Source organism: Schistosoma mansoni, chromosome 1 (assembly GCF_000237925.1).
Source record: "Schistosoma mansoni strain Puerto Rico chromosome 1, complete genome".
Classification (NCBI taxonomy): Eukaryota; Metazoa; Platyhelminthes; class Trematoda; order Strigeidida; family Schistosomatidae; genus Schistosoma; species Schistosoma mansoni.
Window position 1 is genome coordinate 30,863,411 of NC_031495.1, and position 17,198 is coordinate 30,880,608.

General features: G+C 30.2%; 1 protein-coding gene across 1 annotated transcript in view; it reads left to right on the forward strand.

The window, feature by feature from the left end:
* Positions 1-2,957: 2,957 nt before the first annotated feature.
* Positions 2,958-17,198, forward strand: part of Smp_173630 (hypothetical protein) — a gene marked incomplete at both ends in the record, with an annotated part of 17,638 nt that continues 3,397 nt past the window's right edge. Inside the window, 2 exons of the mRNA XM_018794025.1 lie at positions 2,958-3,224; positions 3,434-3,742. Coding sequence (XP_018648479.1) covers positions 2,958-3,224; positions 3,434-3,742 — 576 coding nt within the window. The remainder of the gene's footprint in view (positions 3,225-3,433; positions 3,743-17,198) is intronic.

Consider the following 17,198-nt stretch of genomic DNA (forward strand, 5'->3'; position numbering starts at 1 on the left):
GTTTTTTTGTTTCGAATTTTTCATGTAAGTGACCATAAACTTTTTGTATAACTTTTTATTTTTCAAACAAACTTTTAATGTTAGCCGACTGTAAACAAATAGGAATTGTATGTTGATGAAATGTAGAAGAATAACAAAGTATTGAAATCCGGCGAATAATCAAAAAGAAAAAAAAATACACAGTTTGTCTGAAGTTCTTTTTTTCTTGTCTTCTTTGCATGTACGTTTTTCAGAAATCAGACCTCAAGTTTTTTATGATTTGTTTTATTCTGGAACTTATTTAGTATATTCGTGTATTTTATTTAGAATAAGTTTCACGCAATATCGAATGATTAAATGATATAACGATGCTTCCATTTTCTAGTTAATTTCTTAACTCCAAAGTAATGAGAGTTTATTTTAGTTATTATTTTACTGAGACTTAATTTTTAAGGTTACTGGGTTTTAAATTACAAATCAATCAGGTACATCCAGCTGACGAGTCCTAAAAAGCACGAAACGCGCTTCCTGGATTCCAGTTGCTAACCAATGTCCATCTTTGCTTATAACGTTTGTGACTTAAGATAATATCGAGGCAGTCGCACAGGATGCACATATATGCTAACAAGATACTGATCAATTGTGGTCCTAAATAATAATAGGGAAATACAAGTCAACAACACCAAGCGAAATCAATTAGGAAGTTTGAAATTTAAAAAAAAACTGAAAGAAGATATTGATAGTAGAGCATTTAGAACTAATTTTCATTGATATAACCTTTGTGTGCAGATGAATATTTAAGAAAAACAGTAGTATATTAGTTAAACAGAAAAATTCTACCACTAATAAGTTGGTTTTAAATGAATTTGAATTATATTTCATTTCAGTTTACCACTATATAAAATTACCATATAAACGTATGGTTTATCATCGGACGTTGTGGTAATAATAATATTAATGTGGAAATTTTTATTGATGAGATTTATAAACAATTTTCTGGAAACAACATCCAATTCGAATAAAAAACTTTTACATGAATCTCTATATTTTTACGGATTCTCAAGATGACCAAGAGAATTTTCTGGTTACTATATTGTTTTCAACTTGATAACTAAATGCATAACCCTGAAGTTTAAACTAGGATAACAAAATACGTAACATTCTTATTGTTTCAGTAAAAGAAAAGAAACATTTACAAAAACTACTTTATATGTAACTATTTAGTCAAAATATTTTAGGATTTCATTTAACATTACTTTAACATACAGTTTGTGACAGTCGACAGAACTCGACCAGCTCTAAAAAACTTAATAATCAGTTATTTGTGAACTTTTCATTGTTACAGGAGATCAATAGCGTCCTAAATAGCTCAGTATTGTATTCTTTGACTATGGAGCTGGGTGTCACGGGACTGAATCCACTAGGGAGACATCGGTTCTCTTAAGATTACAGGAACGGTTTGATGATGATTGCCAGATATCATAAAATCTTTGTTCAGTTAGAGTTTTTCACCGACCATCTCCAACTAATAAAGGTATAACATGTTAGAGAAATACTAATAAACATCAAACAATATTTGTGAAACCGCAACTTTGATTTTTAACTGACTTAACAACTATGTTCCATTTCTGTCTAAAAATATTTTTTAATCAACAAATGATTAACGTTTTTGACCCACTTAAAACTCTTAAGAAGTGTTCTAAGTAGAAAACGCAAAGCGCAATGATTTTTCATAAAATGAAAGAGATTTGCATATTTTACAATCATCTTCATTACGCACAATATTTATTATTACTAAAATGATGGAAGCATCTTGATCTTGCAACTTAACTGTAGTGAATGAGTACGGTTAAGAATTTATAAACATAAACATATACCATCCTCACATCGGAATTATATTGATATAAGCATAGCATTCAATGTTAACTTTCTTTTAATTTCTTTATAGTCATTGAGCCATATTCATTCTTACTCATAAGAAAGTTAAAAGTATCATATCATGATTGAAATAAAGGGAATATTCAAGGTTTTAGGAATACAGTTCCTACTGAATTGATAGGGTGTCTAGATGAACGAGCAAGTTAATTATTGATACATATTCAACAATTAATGAATTATCAGAAGGGGGTTTTGTGGAGATTTTAGTAATTTTATATGGTCGAGATCATGAGTCAATGGAAACTAGACAGCCATGAAAAACCTGGAAGCACTGGAAGGTCGTTTCGTCCTATTGTGAGACTCCTCAGCAGTGCGCATCCACGATGATGCCTCGCGAGATTCGAACCCAGGACCTATCAGTGAATTGAATAGATTATTAATTACGATTGCAGATTTAAGAAAATATTTTAGTAATTTCATCGGAAAGTGTGTTGCATGGAAAAATGAAGGTTTACTTAGTAATAAACGTTAAGTAAATAGATTTATCATACAGGTTAAGGTTAAAATTGTCAACTTTTATGTTCCATTTTTATTAATGGATAAATAACAAGATTCATTCTGAGAATTTGATATGATCTATCCTCTAAAAATCTTCAGCTACATTTACTTGCTTTAATTTAATGCCCCTGCTCATATATTTCTAATATTATACTGACTAAATAAAAATAACATTATTATTAAGGGGATGCATACTATTAACCAATTATATCCCGTTAAAAATAAAATTTACCTATTGTGAAAGAAGGATAACACCATCTAGGGGAGAATATTATTCTTATGGCTTACTAACGGGATTGGTTAATAAGCCGAACCTATGACTTCAAAATCATATGTCTCTCATAGGTTTAAGAAAAATATAAATATACACACGATAAGTAGATAGTAAACGTGATAAAATCTTACTTATAACTTGTCAAACGAACATTTGAAATTTTCCAAAGGGTAAATATACATATTTTGTATTTCATCCTGTTGTTTCATTTTATTTGTAGATGATGTATGCATACATTTTCATTTGTGCAATAATATTACGCACCATTATGAGTTCTCCTAAATTTGTTCCAGTCGTAACATCATATTCCAACGGTTTAAAATCGGAAGACACAAGACTGAACCTAAGTAATCAGTCTAACAAAGGCTATGTTATAAAAACAATAACCAGTGCACCACTGTACCGAATAGTTAGTTATTTCACTAATCTCACGGAGGAAGGTGAAGCAAAAGTACATGACTTAGACATTCCTCACTCAATGTATTATACACACATATATCTTGCTTGGAAATCAGCAGATCAACTGATGTCCTCTGTAAGTGCTTTTATTTTCTTCATCCGTCTTTAAAATATATATGTACTTGAGAATTTTATTGATATGCATGAAAATATGCTTTATGTTCTTTACCAATTTTAACCACGTGTATGTTGTTGAATATAAGTGATCATTTTAGAAAAGTCATTGGGGTGTTTTGACATATGTCTACTACATGTTTATTATCATATTTTTTTGACATTTTTTAGATAACTCTACAAGCTGATGATTCAGAAAGTAAATTGAATGGTGCCAACTTAGTTTTATCAACATCTAAACTGGGTGATATGTATGCACCAGGTAGAATAACATCAGTTCTTGACTTTGTTACTAAATGTTATGAATGGGCTAAACCAAATACTCCACCAATACCATCTAGCTCGGCATTTATATCAACACTTAGAGTTTCAGCAACAAATGAAATTAATCGAGCATTGATTAAATATACAGCGGAACAATTTTTAAGAGCAACAACTCATGGATCATATCATTATGTTTGGGAAAGAAATTCAAAAATGGTGAGTAAAATATTATTTAAATCAAATATTTTAAAATAAAACTAATTTATAAATTGATCAAATAACGAATAAATCAAAGAATATGTTTAGAATATAAGATAAAATACATACAGTTTGACGTTTTCTCTAGTTAAAACTGATAAGTCCTGGGTTCGAATCTCGCTAGGCGGGATTGTGGATATGCACTGCTGAGCAGTCCCACAATAGGACGAAATGGCCGTCCAGTGCTTCCAGATTAACCATGTCTGTCTAGTTTCAATTGGCTCATCATCTCAACTGTTAAGACTTTATGATTGTTTTTATATGAAGAAGAAAAAAATACTTCTCATATTACATGAATTCAAATGAATAGAGTAAATTAATGTAAACATATGTAATGTTCTTCTATAAAATGTCATTTCGGAGAGTATTCAATAGAATTTAGATGTGTATCTAGTTAATTACATATGATTGATCATTCAAAGTAGCAGATAATAATGATATTCCAATAAATTTATTTCCACAAAAAATTAATTGTATTCTCATAGTTGCAAGCGTGATTCAATTGAAGCAAGACCCCCATGGAAAAACCTGGAATCACTAGACGGCCGTTTCGTCCTGTTGTGGGACTCCTCAGCAGTGCGCCACCCATTGCTTCGAGGTTTTCCTTGGTTGTCTAGCTTAAATTGACTCATGCTTGTAACTATGAAAATACTAAATCTCCACAAAACCCCTTCTGATAATAATTGTATTCTATTTGTGATTAAAAAGACCAATAACTTCAGATACACTATTTAAAACAATATAACATAATACTATTGACAAGAAATTACTACTTAAATGTGTTTAACACAATATACTAATGAACGTGAATTAATTAGTAGTATAATCAAAATTTCTGTAAAAAAATTATTTCTATAAAGTAAAATCTTTCTATATAAAAGTATATTAACTTTAATATATTACTTAAAAGATAAATATTCATTGAATTTACTTTTATTTCAGAAAAAATTTATGGAAAAATTAAATTATGAACAAGTTATATGTGGTGGTACAGAATCCTTTTATAATCCATGTGATTGGACATTAATGGGTTTGGAACCAAAAAAAGCTAAAGAACAATGTTTATATCGACTTATTAATAAAAAATCGAATATTTATTAAAATATAATATTATTGATTATTAATTTATTATATCAAATCAAAACTTTATCGTCAGGGAATATCAACATTTAAAAAAGAAATGAGCAATTGTAAAAATGATAAAAATCAATATTAAAGAGAATGACTATAAGAATATATTTATATATATACATACTGATAATATGAACTGCAACACACAAAAAAATATCATTGTTTTTGCCTTCTTACACTTGAGACCATTTTTTCTCCTACCTTTTATTTATCATAATTTCATATACGTACATTACATCATCAATAAATGATAATTATGTTTGTTTATCAATCATGTTTCGAATGGGTTTTCATTTTCTTCTAGCTTGTTATATTAATATTGTTTGAAATTTTTAGGTAAATAAAATTTTTAGGTAAATATTTTGTTCATTCATTTTTTGTCAAGCTACAATTTATTAACCCGATTTTGTAAATCCAAAATTTTTTTTTTTCAGAAAGTGTTGGATATAATTAAAATCGATTTGGTCAGTAACTATGCATTTTATTTTTCCATATTAAGCATATTTTATAATTAGTTGCAAAACAAAAAAATTTTTCATTAGGATCATGAGGTATGATACAGATAAATTTACAGAAAACTAAACGTAGGTTTAATGAAATGTAACCATGATATCAGTGTTAACTATTAATAAAGCTTATTCATAGAAAATGCTTAGTTCTTGTTCAGATCGTTTGTAAATATTTTAATTAGATAGTTTTTTGTTGTTGTGAGAAATATAAAATATGCAAAGATAAATTTGATTAGAGGAGTCCCACAATAGGACGAAACGGCTGTCCAGTGCTTTCAGGTTTTTCATGGTGATCTAGCTTCAATTGACTCATGCTTTCAACTATATATAATAACATTACTAAAAATCTCCACAAAAAAAACCCGCATAAATTAGATTAGTTTATATTTACATTATAAAAACGAATCAACATTTATAGATAAAGTTAAATCGTTAACCGATGAGTAAACATCCATAAAATCGAGTATAGTTCGAAGTTTACGAATAGTTATATGATCGATTTGAATATGCTATATTTTATTGCTTATTTAAAAGTAAAACACATTCTCACAGTAAAGATATCGAAAATATTAGATCTAGAAATAATCAAGCAATTTTAGGTATTTCAAGAAATTTTATTGCGAGTTGTTTGGTCGTTTATTTTAATACGTAAACTAGTTGGATAATCTTCAAAGCTAATTTATAAATAATTAACAATTTAATGAGATTTTAAAAGGCATAGTTCATTTTAAACAGTTTGATCTGAACAATTGATTCAAGTAATTAATTCTTATATAACAAATGAAGAATCCAGTTAATGAATAGTCAATTGATTTACTGATATCTATGAACGCTTGACAAGTTGTTAGTGAGTAATATATGAAATGAGAAAGTGCTTGAGCTCTTTATTCTTCCTGTTATTTATAAATAGCAAGAAATATAATCTTTAATAGTACTTTCAGTATAATTTGTGCATTTATAGTCACATTCATGTTGAAAGCTTTGAACCTGCTCATTAGCCAACATCCAGCGAAATGCCAACATTTTTCTCTCTGACCGGCGCTGTTATTTTGAAAAAAAATTAGTCATTATTAACAATAGATGCTATTTTTGTGTGTGCATGATTAAATAGTGGATATATATTCTTTTTTCTCTAAGTGAATTAGTACTAAGCTGAATATTTAGCACATAAGATTTAAACTCTGTAGTTTAAAGTTACCACGCTCACTTCAACGGTTAAAACCAGAATTAAATCCTCTCCGAGTTTGTAAAAGCAAATTGTTATAGAGTCAACCAAATTGTAACTACCCAGTACTACCCAGTTATTAATCAATCTGTAACACATGTTATATCTCGCGAGGCGGGATCGTGGATGACCACTGCTAAGGAGTTCCACAATAGGACGAAACGGCCTTCCAGTGCTTCCAGGTTTTCTATGGTGGTCTAGCTTCAATTGGTTCATGATCTCAACTATATAAAATTATCTTTAAAAGTTGTTTGTATTAAAATTATTAATAACATTGTCAAGTGTAGTTAATTATTTATGATTGTTAGTCGGCTATACTATTCAAACTACAGTGCTGACTTTTAAGCTTAAAATCAATTATTGTTATACTACTTATTATTTATACTGTTCAAGATTTACCACAAGTAGAGCTTTATCAAAAAAAAGCTTTTTATGTTGGAAATTATTTATTCAATATTCAGTTTATGTATAGAATTCTGCTTAGCAACATTTCAAATTTATGTAGCCATTGTGTAATGTTATCAAAAATAGAATTAATAGTCAGTATTAAAAAGATGATCGAATGATTAACAATGCCTGACTAGTAATGTTGAAGTAAAATATTTAAAATCAGGAAAATTCCAGAAGGATTTTATCAGAATTATTAAACATGGAAAATGCACCAAAGTACAATGAAACGAAAATGACAATTATTTCGAAGATTAAATTAATTTCAAAAAAGGGTTTTTATGGATGCTGTAGTAATTTTAATAGTTGAGACCATGAGTCAATGGAAGCTAGATCGCCATGGAAAACCTGGATGTACTGGACGGCCATTTTGTCTCATTGTGGGACTCAGCAGCGAGGATCCACTATCTCGCCTCACGAAATTTAAAACCAGGACCCACGATAAGACGAAACGGCCATCCAATGTTTCTAAGTTTTCCATAGTGGTCTAGCTTCAATCGACTCATGATCTCAACTATTAAAATTTAACTAATTGTAACAGTTATTTTGACTATCGTTTCATATTAAATAGGGTAGAAGAAAAAATATAAACACTAAAACATTTCCAAGAAAATATTACGGTTTTTCAATGCGACGAAGTTTCCTCTCAAATAGAAAAAGTATTACGAATATAAGTGAATGCTTACATATCATGAATAAAAATATGTAGTCAGGCATATATGAAAATAGAAAATGGTAACCATAGTAAACATGTTCATAAAATAGTGAAATTTCTATCAAATACTTTAGTTGCAACTGAAATCTGATAAATTCTCATATACCAGTTATGGTGTAAGCATCAAAATATTTGCAAAAGTTGGCTTCACAAACTAGATTTGTTCCAAGAACTCGCTGTTAATTATGAATATGAATTATTTACTCTGTTTCTTTAAGATGATTATGATACATATAACTGGAACGTTTATGATATTATGGATTCTTCACTGCCGTAACCAGTTTTCTTCAAGTATCAGATAATCTTGAAATAAAAAGAATTTATCATCTTATATTTACATGAACACTGATATAGGTTGTTTTTGTTCGTAATAATATGGTGACTAAATGACGTTTATATTGAAACTTGATAACTAAAGTAAATACCTTGAACTTAGTATAAAACTGAATTACAAACTAAGTTGAGTAAACAATTTAAATTTTCGCATCACTTCATATTCAGTGAATAAAAATCACAAAAAATTGACTTTTGTGTATATAATGTGCTTTATGAATTTTTTAAAAGTTGTAATCGGTTTCCTGTAACTTAATGGAGATTATTTTCTACACAAATGGTCATTTTTAAACAAATTACTTTCTTTTCTTTTTTTTCCTCTTCGGGGTATAAATATTCCGTAGAAAATTTTTTACCAGTTTTCAGTGTATCAGTATGTAGATTTTGTAATAGATCTAAAAGATGACATTTTGAGACCACGTAAGTGAAATTCTTGGCTGTTCTATACACTTGATACGAAACATGATTACCTACCATTCAGTGTGTCTGTACTGACATAATTTAGTTGAAATTTAACTTTGAAAAAATGAAAAGAAATTAATTGCTATTAAATTTTGTATTTAGATAGAGTATGATTTAGAAGTAGGCATTTTGTTTGGTTCTGTTTATACATCTTTTTTTTATGATTATTCCATTCTAATTGCATTTGCTACTCTGTTATTCAGTATGAATGAATGGTAAACGTCTTTATTGACTCTTCAAGTTATGAGCTGTCGTAAAGAATATATTGTATTCAATCTTGAAGTCTGTGTTATTAGTGATCACTTGATTTCAATCCAGCTGATTACTAGTAAATGATAAAGTTTTCTCAGCAAAGTTGTTTTCTACGGGACTAGTTTACTAACTTCATGGCTAACTCTCCTCTTTTACCTGGACTTGGGACCGGTAGTAACAGTAGAAGAGCTACAGGTTGAGTTTACTGGTAAACAAACGTAGAATAAATTACGTAGACATATGATACTATTTTTTTACAGATGACATTGCGTCACTTTTAAATATCAGAAAAGCTTTGAAACATTCATAATATATTAATTTTACTTATGAATTCAAACGATACAATAAAATAATTGTGAATTTTTCATAAAAATGTACAAATGAAGTTTTGAAATTTCAACACTGTTTACAATTATAAGCAAAGATGACTAGCAATGGAATCCAGGTGGCGCGTTTCGTCCTATTTGGGACTCGCCAGTTGGATGTACCTCCATCTCAAAGTTAATGTTCATTCTGGGACTCGAACCCAGTACCTTTCGCTTCAAACGCCAACGCGTTATCCACTCTCTTGTAATTATTAATAACTAACAATATATATTTAATTAGTTGTTTTAAAATATATATATAACGAAATATTGTCTAATATTTAGATCAGACAATATACTATTTTTGAAATCAGTTTGTTTACTTATACACCCATAACTGTTGTGATGAGAGGTTAATGTTACTTCTGGACGAATATTTACTCATTCAGACTTGAAATTCATGTACGCGAGTTTCAAAGTTTCATTATTCCATTTTTCTTCGAGTAAATGAAAATAATTTTAATAGTTAAGATCATGAATCAATTCAAGCTAAACCACCATGGAAAACCTGGAAGGCCGTTTCGTTCTATTGTGAGACATTAAGCGCTCGCGCGCGAGACTGATAGGTCCTGGGTTCGAATCTCGGGAGTAAAGATCGTGGGTGTGCACTGTCAATGAGTCCCACAAAAAGGTTGAAAAGGCCGCCCAGTGCTTTCAGGTTTTCTATGGTGGTCTAGCTTCAACTAATTCATGATCTCAACTATATAAAATTACTAAAATCTCCACAAGACCATCTTGTGAAAATATACATTTGTTTGATCACAAAAATTCATTATGTATGTTCAAATCTGTTTTGTTTGTTAGATTTGATAATTTCATGTAGAAATTTATTTTATTTCATTTTATTATTTCAGCTACTTTATGAGTACAATTGTTGTCTAACTTGAAATATCCTATAAAATTGAGAAAATGTTAAACCTCAAAATGGACATATTTAACTGAATTTGATGGATATCTTTCATTTTATTCGAAATTTCACGATTTAAAGTTTAAAGGTGATCAGTCGAAGTATGAAAATGTCGTTTGACCTTCAGTAGTCAAATATAATACTGATCTCTTGTTGATGATGATGGTTTTTTCATATTGAATGGTTGGATTATAGAGCTTTCGTTTTCATTCTAAATAAAATCATCAGTGCCTATTTCACATTAACGTATATTAATGATATGTAGTCACTGTAAACATTAACCACCAAGAATTACATTTTATTCAAAAGTATGATTTGCCGAAATGGATTTTATTTTGGAGTTACTTTTTACTATCAACCGAAATTGATTGGTAGACTGGTAAATAACAGTGTCACTAGACAAATATTATTTTAAAACACAATTATGATATAATCATGTTTTAATACAATGGGAATTTTTCAACGATTAAAAAAATATTATTATTCTAATTTCTACGATATTTTAGTATTGTGTTATGTACTGATTGAGTTTAGAATTTTGAAATTTTCGGACTCGTGACAGTCTCAGTTTTCTTATTCTACATAATGAAGAACACATTTCAACTTCAGTCAGTTCGTAATATTGTGGAACTATGAACAATCTAATTAATTATTGTATTTTGATATTTCACCTAGTATCAGTCAGGGATATTCTTCATCGTTTTGGTTACTTCCCACAGTTTCATTATTTATATATAATAACAATGAAAATTATAATACTTTATTTTTGTTAACTAAACAGGGTCAATTACAACTTAAATTGTTGAGTGTCAACATCTTAATAGGATTATTCAAAGACTACTTCGTTAATGAGATCAAAAATTGGATAGCTTGCTTTTTCATAAAAGATGTTTAACTACTTATATACTCTAGTAGTCTTCCTCATACTTTAAAAAGTTTCTTGTTTGTTCAGTCTCAATGGGAGATGTTATCCTTCTAACCAAACAAAAAAGATAATGCTATAATTTGCAAAAATTTAACATACTTATTCAAGTAAACTTGGATACATTCTTAGTTAAAGCGAATTCAGTGAAATTGTGTGTGAAACAGTCATCTTTCACGAGTTCATATTTGTTAAAACCACAATTTTGTTATTTTAACAGATTTTCTCACATATTATACACTTTTCTGATAGTTGAATTTTTTTCCCTGAGAAACTATTATTTAACGCTGAGTATATTTTTCGAATTTCTACGAAATAATAGACGTACTTTTAAGAATTTACTTCCACAGAGATCATTGAAAGTTGGATAACAAGTGACATTTTCTCGAGTTTCAGTCATCATATAATTTTTTTCATCCTATGGTATGTAATAAAGCTTCATAAGACTGTTATCTAGGGGTCATTCATTCACTTAACTAACGTTGTCTAAAACTTTAGGCACGGTAAAAAAGTCAGCGAGTTTTAAGGCCGTCCGCCGTTTCGTTTTAACGACCTTGGACGGCCTGACGGGAGGCGGTCATTCCGTATTTGAGTTGTTGAGGGTCTGTTGGATGTCCGTTGGGTTGCACGAATGTCAGGTTTCCTCGTAGTTGAGCCGTGTTTTTCTGCAGTAAATTCGCGAAATCAATGCGAAAAGCGTTAATTTAGCTTCCTCTGTTTTGTAGTGTACAATTTGGCTCTATTATTACTTCGTAAATTGACCTGGAATACCAATTACCCTACTGAGCCTCACTGTCCTTGTTTAAAATTTGTTGGGGTTCACAACACTGCGTATTTAGAATAAATTAACAGTAAAAGATACTCTGATTTTGTGTGAATCGTTTTTTTCCGCAAGAATTAAGACGAAATCTCGAGTAACCGGTAAGTCCTAGATGTTTGTAGTGTTTTCTTCAGTTATTAAAGTATTATCGCAAGAAATAACTTTTTTTTAATAATTATTAAGTGTTTTTTGTAGTGGTTCGTGTTCAAGAGACATTCCAGTGGACTTAAGCGAGGCGTTTCAACGCATAATACTGAACAGGCGTTTCGGAGGCTGAATTGAATTTGATGGTGTCTTAAAGGAGTTTCAAAAAGTATGAGAGAATAATTCTATCTATTCTCAGATTACACATACTCAGTAAATTCGCGGCGAAGGTAAACTGCTGAAGGACATGAGATTTAAATACATATTTGTGGTGTTTCGTTGCTCATTTAGTCATAGGCGTAAACCACTAGGTCTAACAGTGAATAAGAAACCCGGAAAACTTTAACTAACATGTGATGTTTAAGGTCTAAGTTTGTAAACTGCCAATCCAGGTTCTGTGTAAACTGGGACGGTGAGGAATATGTCATAAAATCGTACAAGATGCTTCACAATCATCCTTGTAGTAGTTCATGGATGGTTTGTGATCCATGGACCAGAAGAATGTCCTCAGAAGAAAAGTAAAATTTGAAGCCGGTATTAAAGATCAAACTGTTAAGCAGCTTACTACTGCTGATGTGAAGACTATGTAAGTTCAACTCTCCACAGGTAGCCTAAAAGTGAATTTATGTTGTTATACACGACTGCAAGTATTACATCAGTTTAGATGCTTCGCTAGAATGTTGCGTTGTATGCATAAGTTTCTTCACTGTGACAGTATATTCGGATGAATACTTGTAGTGGCATTGTTTCCTAACCACATGGTCTCCAAAGCCAAGCATATAATGACTGAGAAGATGTATATCCGACATGTAGCATTTGGAAAAGGTCGGCAGTGGTGGACGTGGAGACATTTAATCAATTGGATGGCATGGCTCAGTCTTGCGGACGTGTTCATTATGTTTAACGTATTTCTATTCACATTAAATATATTATTCTATCTCCAGAATAAATGTGTTCCTCAGAAGTACTAAGCATCATTGCTAATTGTCACGACACGATAGGTCAGTGTAGATAGTGATGCGACTTCCACATAAAACCTTACAGATTATGCAATCACACGATAAATTTACCGTTTTCGGACTAGGTCTAATGTTAAAGTAGTATTAGTACCGAATCGGACTATAATTACACATACTAACAAGATCTATAATGCAAAAAACTGTACAATTGTTATATTTATATTTAGACATTCATTAGATGAATAAACATGGCAGTAGTCAATATGAAACACAGTTATCGTCAATTTGTAAATTGTTTCTTCACATAATCTTCCATATTCAGAAATTTGCCAAGTTGTTCACCTGCATAGACTTGATTATTAGAAAGGTTTGAGCCTTTTAACTAGTTGACAGAAGTCATAAGTTGTATAACAGGAAACGTATGGATAGCTTCCTAGCTTACATAATGCAATTCTGAAAAAAAAATCAATCGTGAAACAAACGATTAGACCTCGTTATCGGTATCAAATTCAATAAGTAAATGAAATAGCAACTGATATGATGTACCTGTAGGTGTCTTACTTGCTGTAAACAGTGCTCTTCATTTACTAACCTTCCTAGAATTTCATCTAGTCATTTGGTATTAGCAAACAAACTTCAGGCACCAAATGAACGAATATGAAATCTGAAAAAAATCCAATTACAATGTTCATAATTCTGTTAGCAGTTCACTGTTTACATACAATAATGAAATAACTGGTAAGCACTATTTAGAGATTACTCGTCAATATGCATTAAAACTTTGTTTATGATTTGGTCAGTGATTTCGGATTCTGTTAACAGAAATTTATTTTTTAACCCTATACGAGAGATCATAAACTAGTATTATCTACGACATGTTTTAGTTACCATGCTCATAACAAACACGCATCGCTTTACTTAAGAAGAGTATTTGGCTAACTTATGTGGCACTCACAGTAATGTTATACATAATTCCTGTATAAATTCAGAAAGCGGGTAGAAAAATCTATCAACGTCAATTGTTACTCATAATTTTTATTTCTCAGATACCTTACGTAATAATATATCAGTTCAGTCGAAAACGATATTTATAATGAATAAAACTGTATATTCGCAAGTTATATAGTAATCTTAAATAGTTTAACGCTCAATTACTTCAACGTACATTTTATTAACAACTACCAACACCCATGTTCATCACTATCATAACTGAGGAGGTGAGTAATATGTAAATGATTTTAGAGCTCATTTTTGCTTGAAACTCGGATTTAGGTCTATTTTTGAATTGATAAATGGTGAATTTCACTTGCCTGAGTTTGCAGTGTTACAAATAACCAAATTAGGATTGCTAGACATTCATCCAGGTTGTGAGAAACAAATACGTCAAGCTGCTATTAGACTGGAATAAAAGCTACGTAATAAGCACAACGATTGCGAAAATCGAAGTGTGACGTGAAAAATGCTGTTAATAGCTGATAAAGAACGACATCTAAAATCCTCAACATGTTACATGTGAGCGAGAACCAGTGGCATGACTTTTCAACCATGCCAAACTATACAATCACAATTTTCATGTCACATTCATATTTTGGTGTCCCTGAATTTTTTTGTGCAAACAAATAAATAAACAAAGTGATATAGGTAAACAACTAAATCAGATGCGAACTTATTAGGTTAAGGTAGGAGAACACAGGCCGAAAATAACAACCAGCATTATTCGCAAATATGACTGAAATCGTAAACAACCATCTATTCGACGATACACCTGATTGAATTCCAGAACGATTGATGAAAGTAAGAACAACGAGTAGAGATCACATATTAATCAGATATAATCTTAAGTTTAGACAAAAAAGTACAACCTAGTAAATAGGTTAACCAATGCTAATCTCTGACATATTCATATTCCTCATAAATTACTGTTGTGATTTTTCTCACCACTAACATTCATCAAATGACCTCATTTGTTTATCTATTAGTTTGTGTCAAAAGTTTACTTTCGATGAATAGATTACATTAGAATGAGGAAGGCAATGAACTAATGAAATTGTATGTTTGAAAAAAACATTTTGGTTATGTTGTTTTTAATCCGGAATTTAGTTTAGTAGTGCTATCATCAACATAATGGACAATAATAATAATAAAAACAACGACAACTCACTGATTATTTGTGTTTAAATCTTTAAGCAGAATCTATGATTCCAAATGATGTCAAATAAATCGTGTTAGTTGAATTTGTTTATTTCTATCATTTGTACTATTAACAAATGACCTCAACTGTTAGACTAAGTGAAAGTATTTCTTATATGAATTGAAATAAAAGTATATTATTCATTTCAACAATAACAATCCATCAAAGACAGATATAATTAGAGCAACCAAATGTTTTACTTCATCAATAAAAGCTCGGATTATCAAGCATTTATATAAACATTCCAGCAAATAGTTTCCCAAAAATATTTAGAATAGTTTACTTTTCGAAAAACACTATTGTTTTCGAAAAGAAATTACCATTTTAAGAAATAAATTCCATAATTTCATAGACCATTCACCATATCGGTTACAGCTTGATTACATTTTGTTATGACTACAATTCTCATTATTCTGGTCACATTTTCTTACCTATTCAATCATAATATTTTGATCATTAATAGTAAAAAAATGTTTTTTTCAGAAGTTGACCTAGACAAATTATTATTGTTTCGTTTTATTTAACAATTTTCATTCTGTAGATTGCCTAACATATTTTCATGTGAATAGTCAACCAAGTATCCTCACTGTGAAAACATTATGAATTCACAAATGAATTACGAGATTTTCATTGACATCTTTCTTATTATGTATTTTGGACCATTTCTCAGAATTCTATTATTAACCTAATGAATAAATAAAGCAAACTCAAAAATACAGTATATTTCTGAGAAGTTCACAACGTCGTACTGAAGTCACAGTTTATTGGTGTAGTGATTGATTATATCACTATGTAGTTAGTACCAAATAGTACACAATAAGGGAGACTATAATCTAGAACTCGCTATACAATAGTGTTTTTCGAAAAGTAAACTATTCTAAATATTTTTGGGAAACTATTTGCTGGAATGTTTATATAAATGCTTGATAATCCGAGCTTTTATTGATGAAGTAAAACATTTGGTTGCTCTAATTATATCTGTCTTTGATGGATTGTTATTGTTGAAATGAATAATATACTTTTATTTCAATTCATATAAGAAATACTTTCACTTAGTCTAACAGTTGAGGTCATTTGTTAATAGTACAAATGATAGAAATAAACAAATTCAACTAACACGATTTATTTGACATCATTTGGAATCATAGATTCTGCTTAAAGATTTAAACACAAATAATCAGTGAGTTGTCGTTGTTTTTATTATTATTATTGTCCATTATGTTGATGATAGCACTACTAAACTAAATTCCGGATTAAAAACAACATAACCAAAATGTTTTTTTCAAACATACAATTTCATTAGTTCATTGCCTTCCTCATTCTAATGTAATCTATTCATCGAAAGTAAACTTTTGACACAAACTAATAGATAAACAAATGAGGTCATTTGATGAATGTTAGTGGTGAGAAAAATCACAACAGTAATTTATGAGGAATATGAATATGTCAGAGATTAGCATTGGTTAACCTATTTACTAGGTTGTACTTTTTTGTCTAAACTTAAGATTATATCTGATTAATATGTGATCTCTACTCGTTGTTCTTACTTTCATCAATCGTTCTGGAATTCAATCAGGTGTATCGTCGAATAGATGGTTGTTTACGATTTCAGTCATATTTGCGAATAATGCTGGTTGTTATTTTCGGCCTGTGTTCTCCTACCTTAACCGAATAAGTTCGCATCTGATTTAGTTGTTTACCTATATCACTTTGTTTATTTATTTGTTTGCACAAAAAAATTCAGGGACACCAAAATATGAATGTGACATGAAAATTGTGATTGTATAGTTTGGCATGGTTGAAAAGTCATGCCACTGGTTCTCGCTCACATGTAACATGTTGAGGATTTTAGATGTCGTTCTTTATCAGCTATTAACAGCATTTTTCACGTCACACTTCGATTTTCGCAATCGTTGTGCTTATTACGTAGCTTTTATTCCAGTCTAATAGCAGCTTGAAGACAATCGTCTCTCACCACCTGCAAACAGGGGCTACCGACCCCAAATTTGACTTATTTCTAACCCTGCACCCT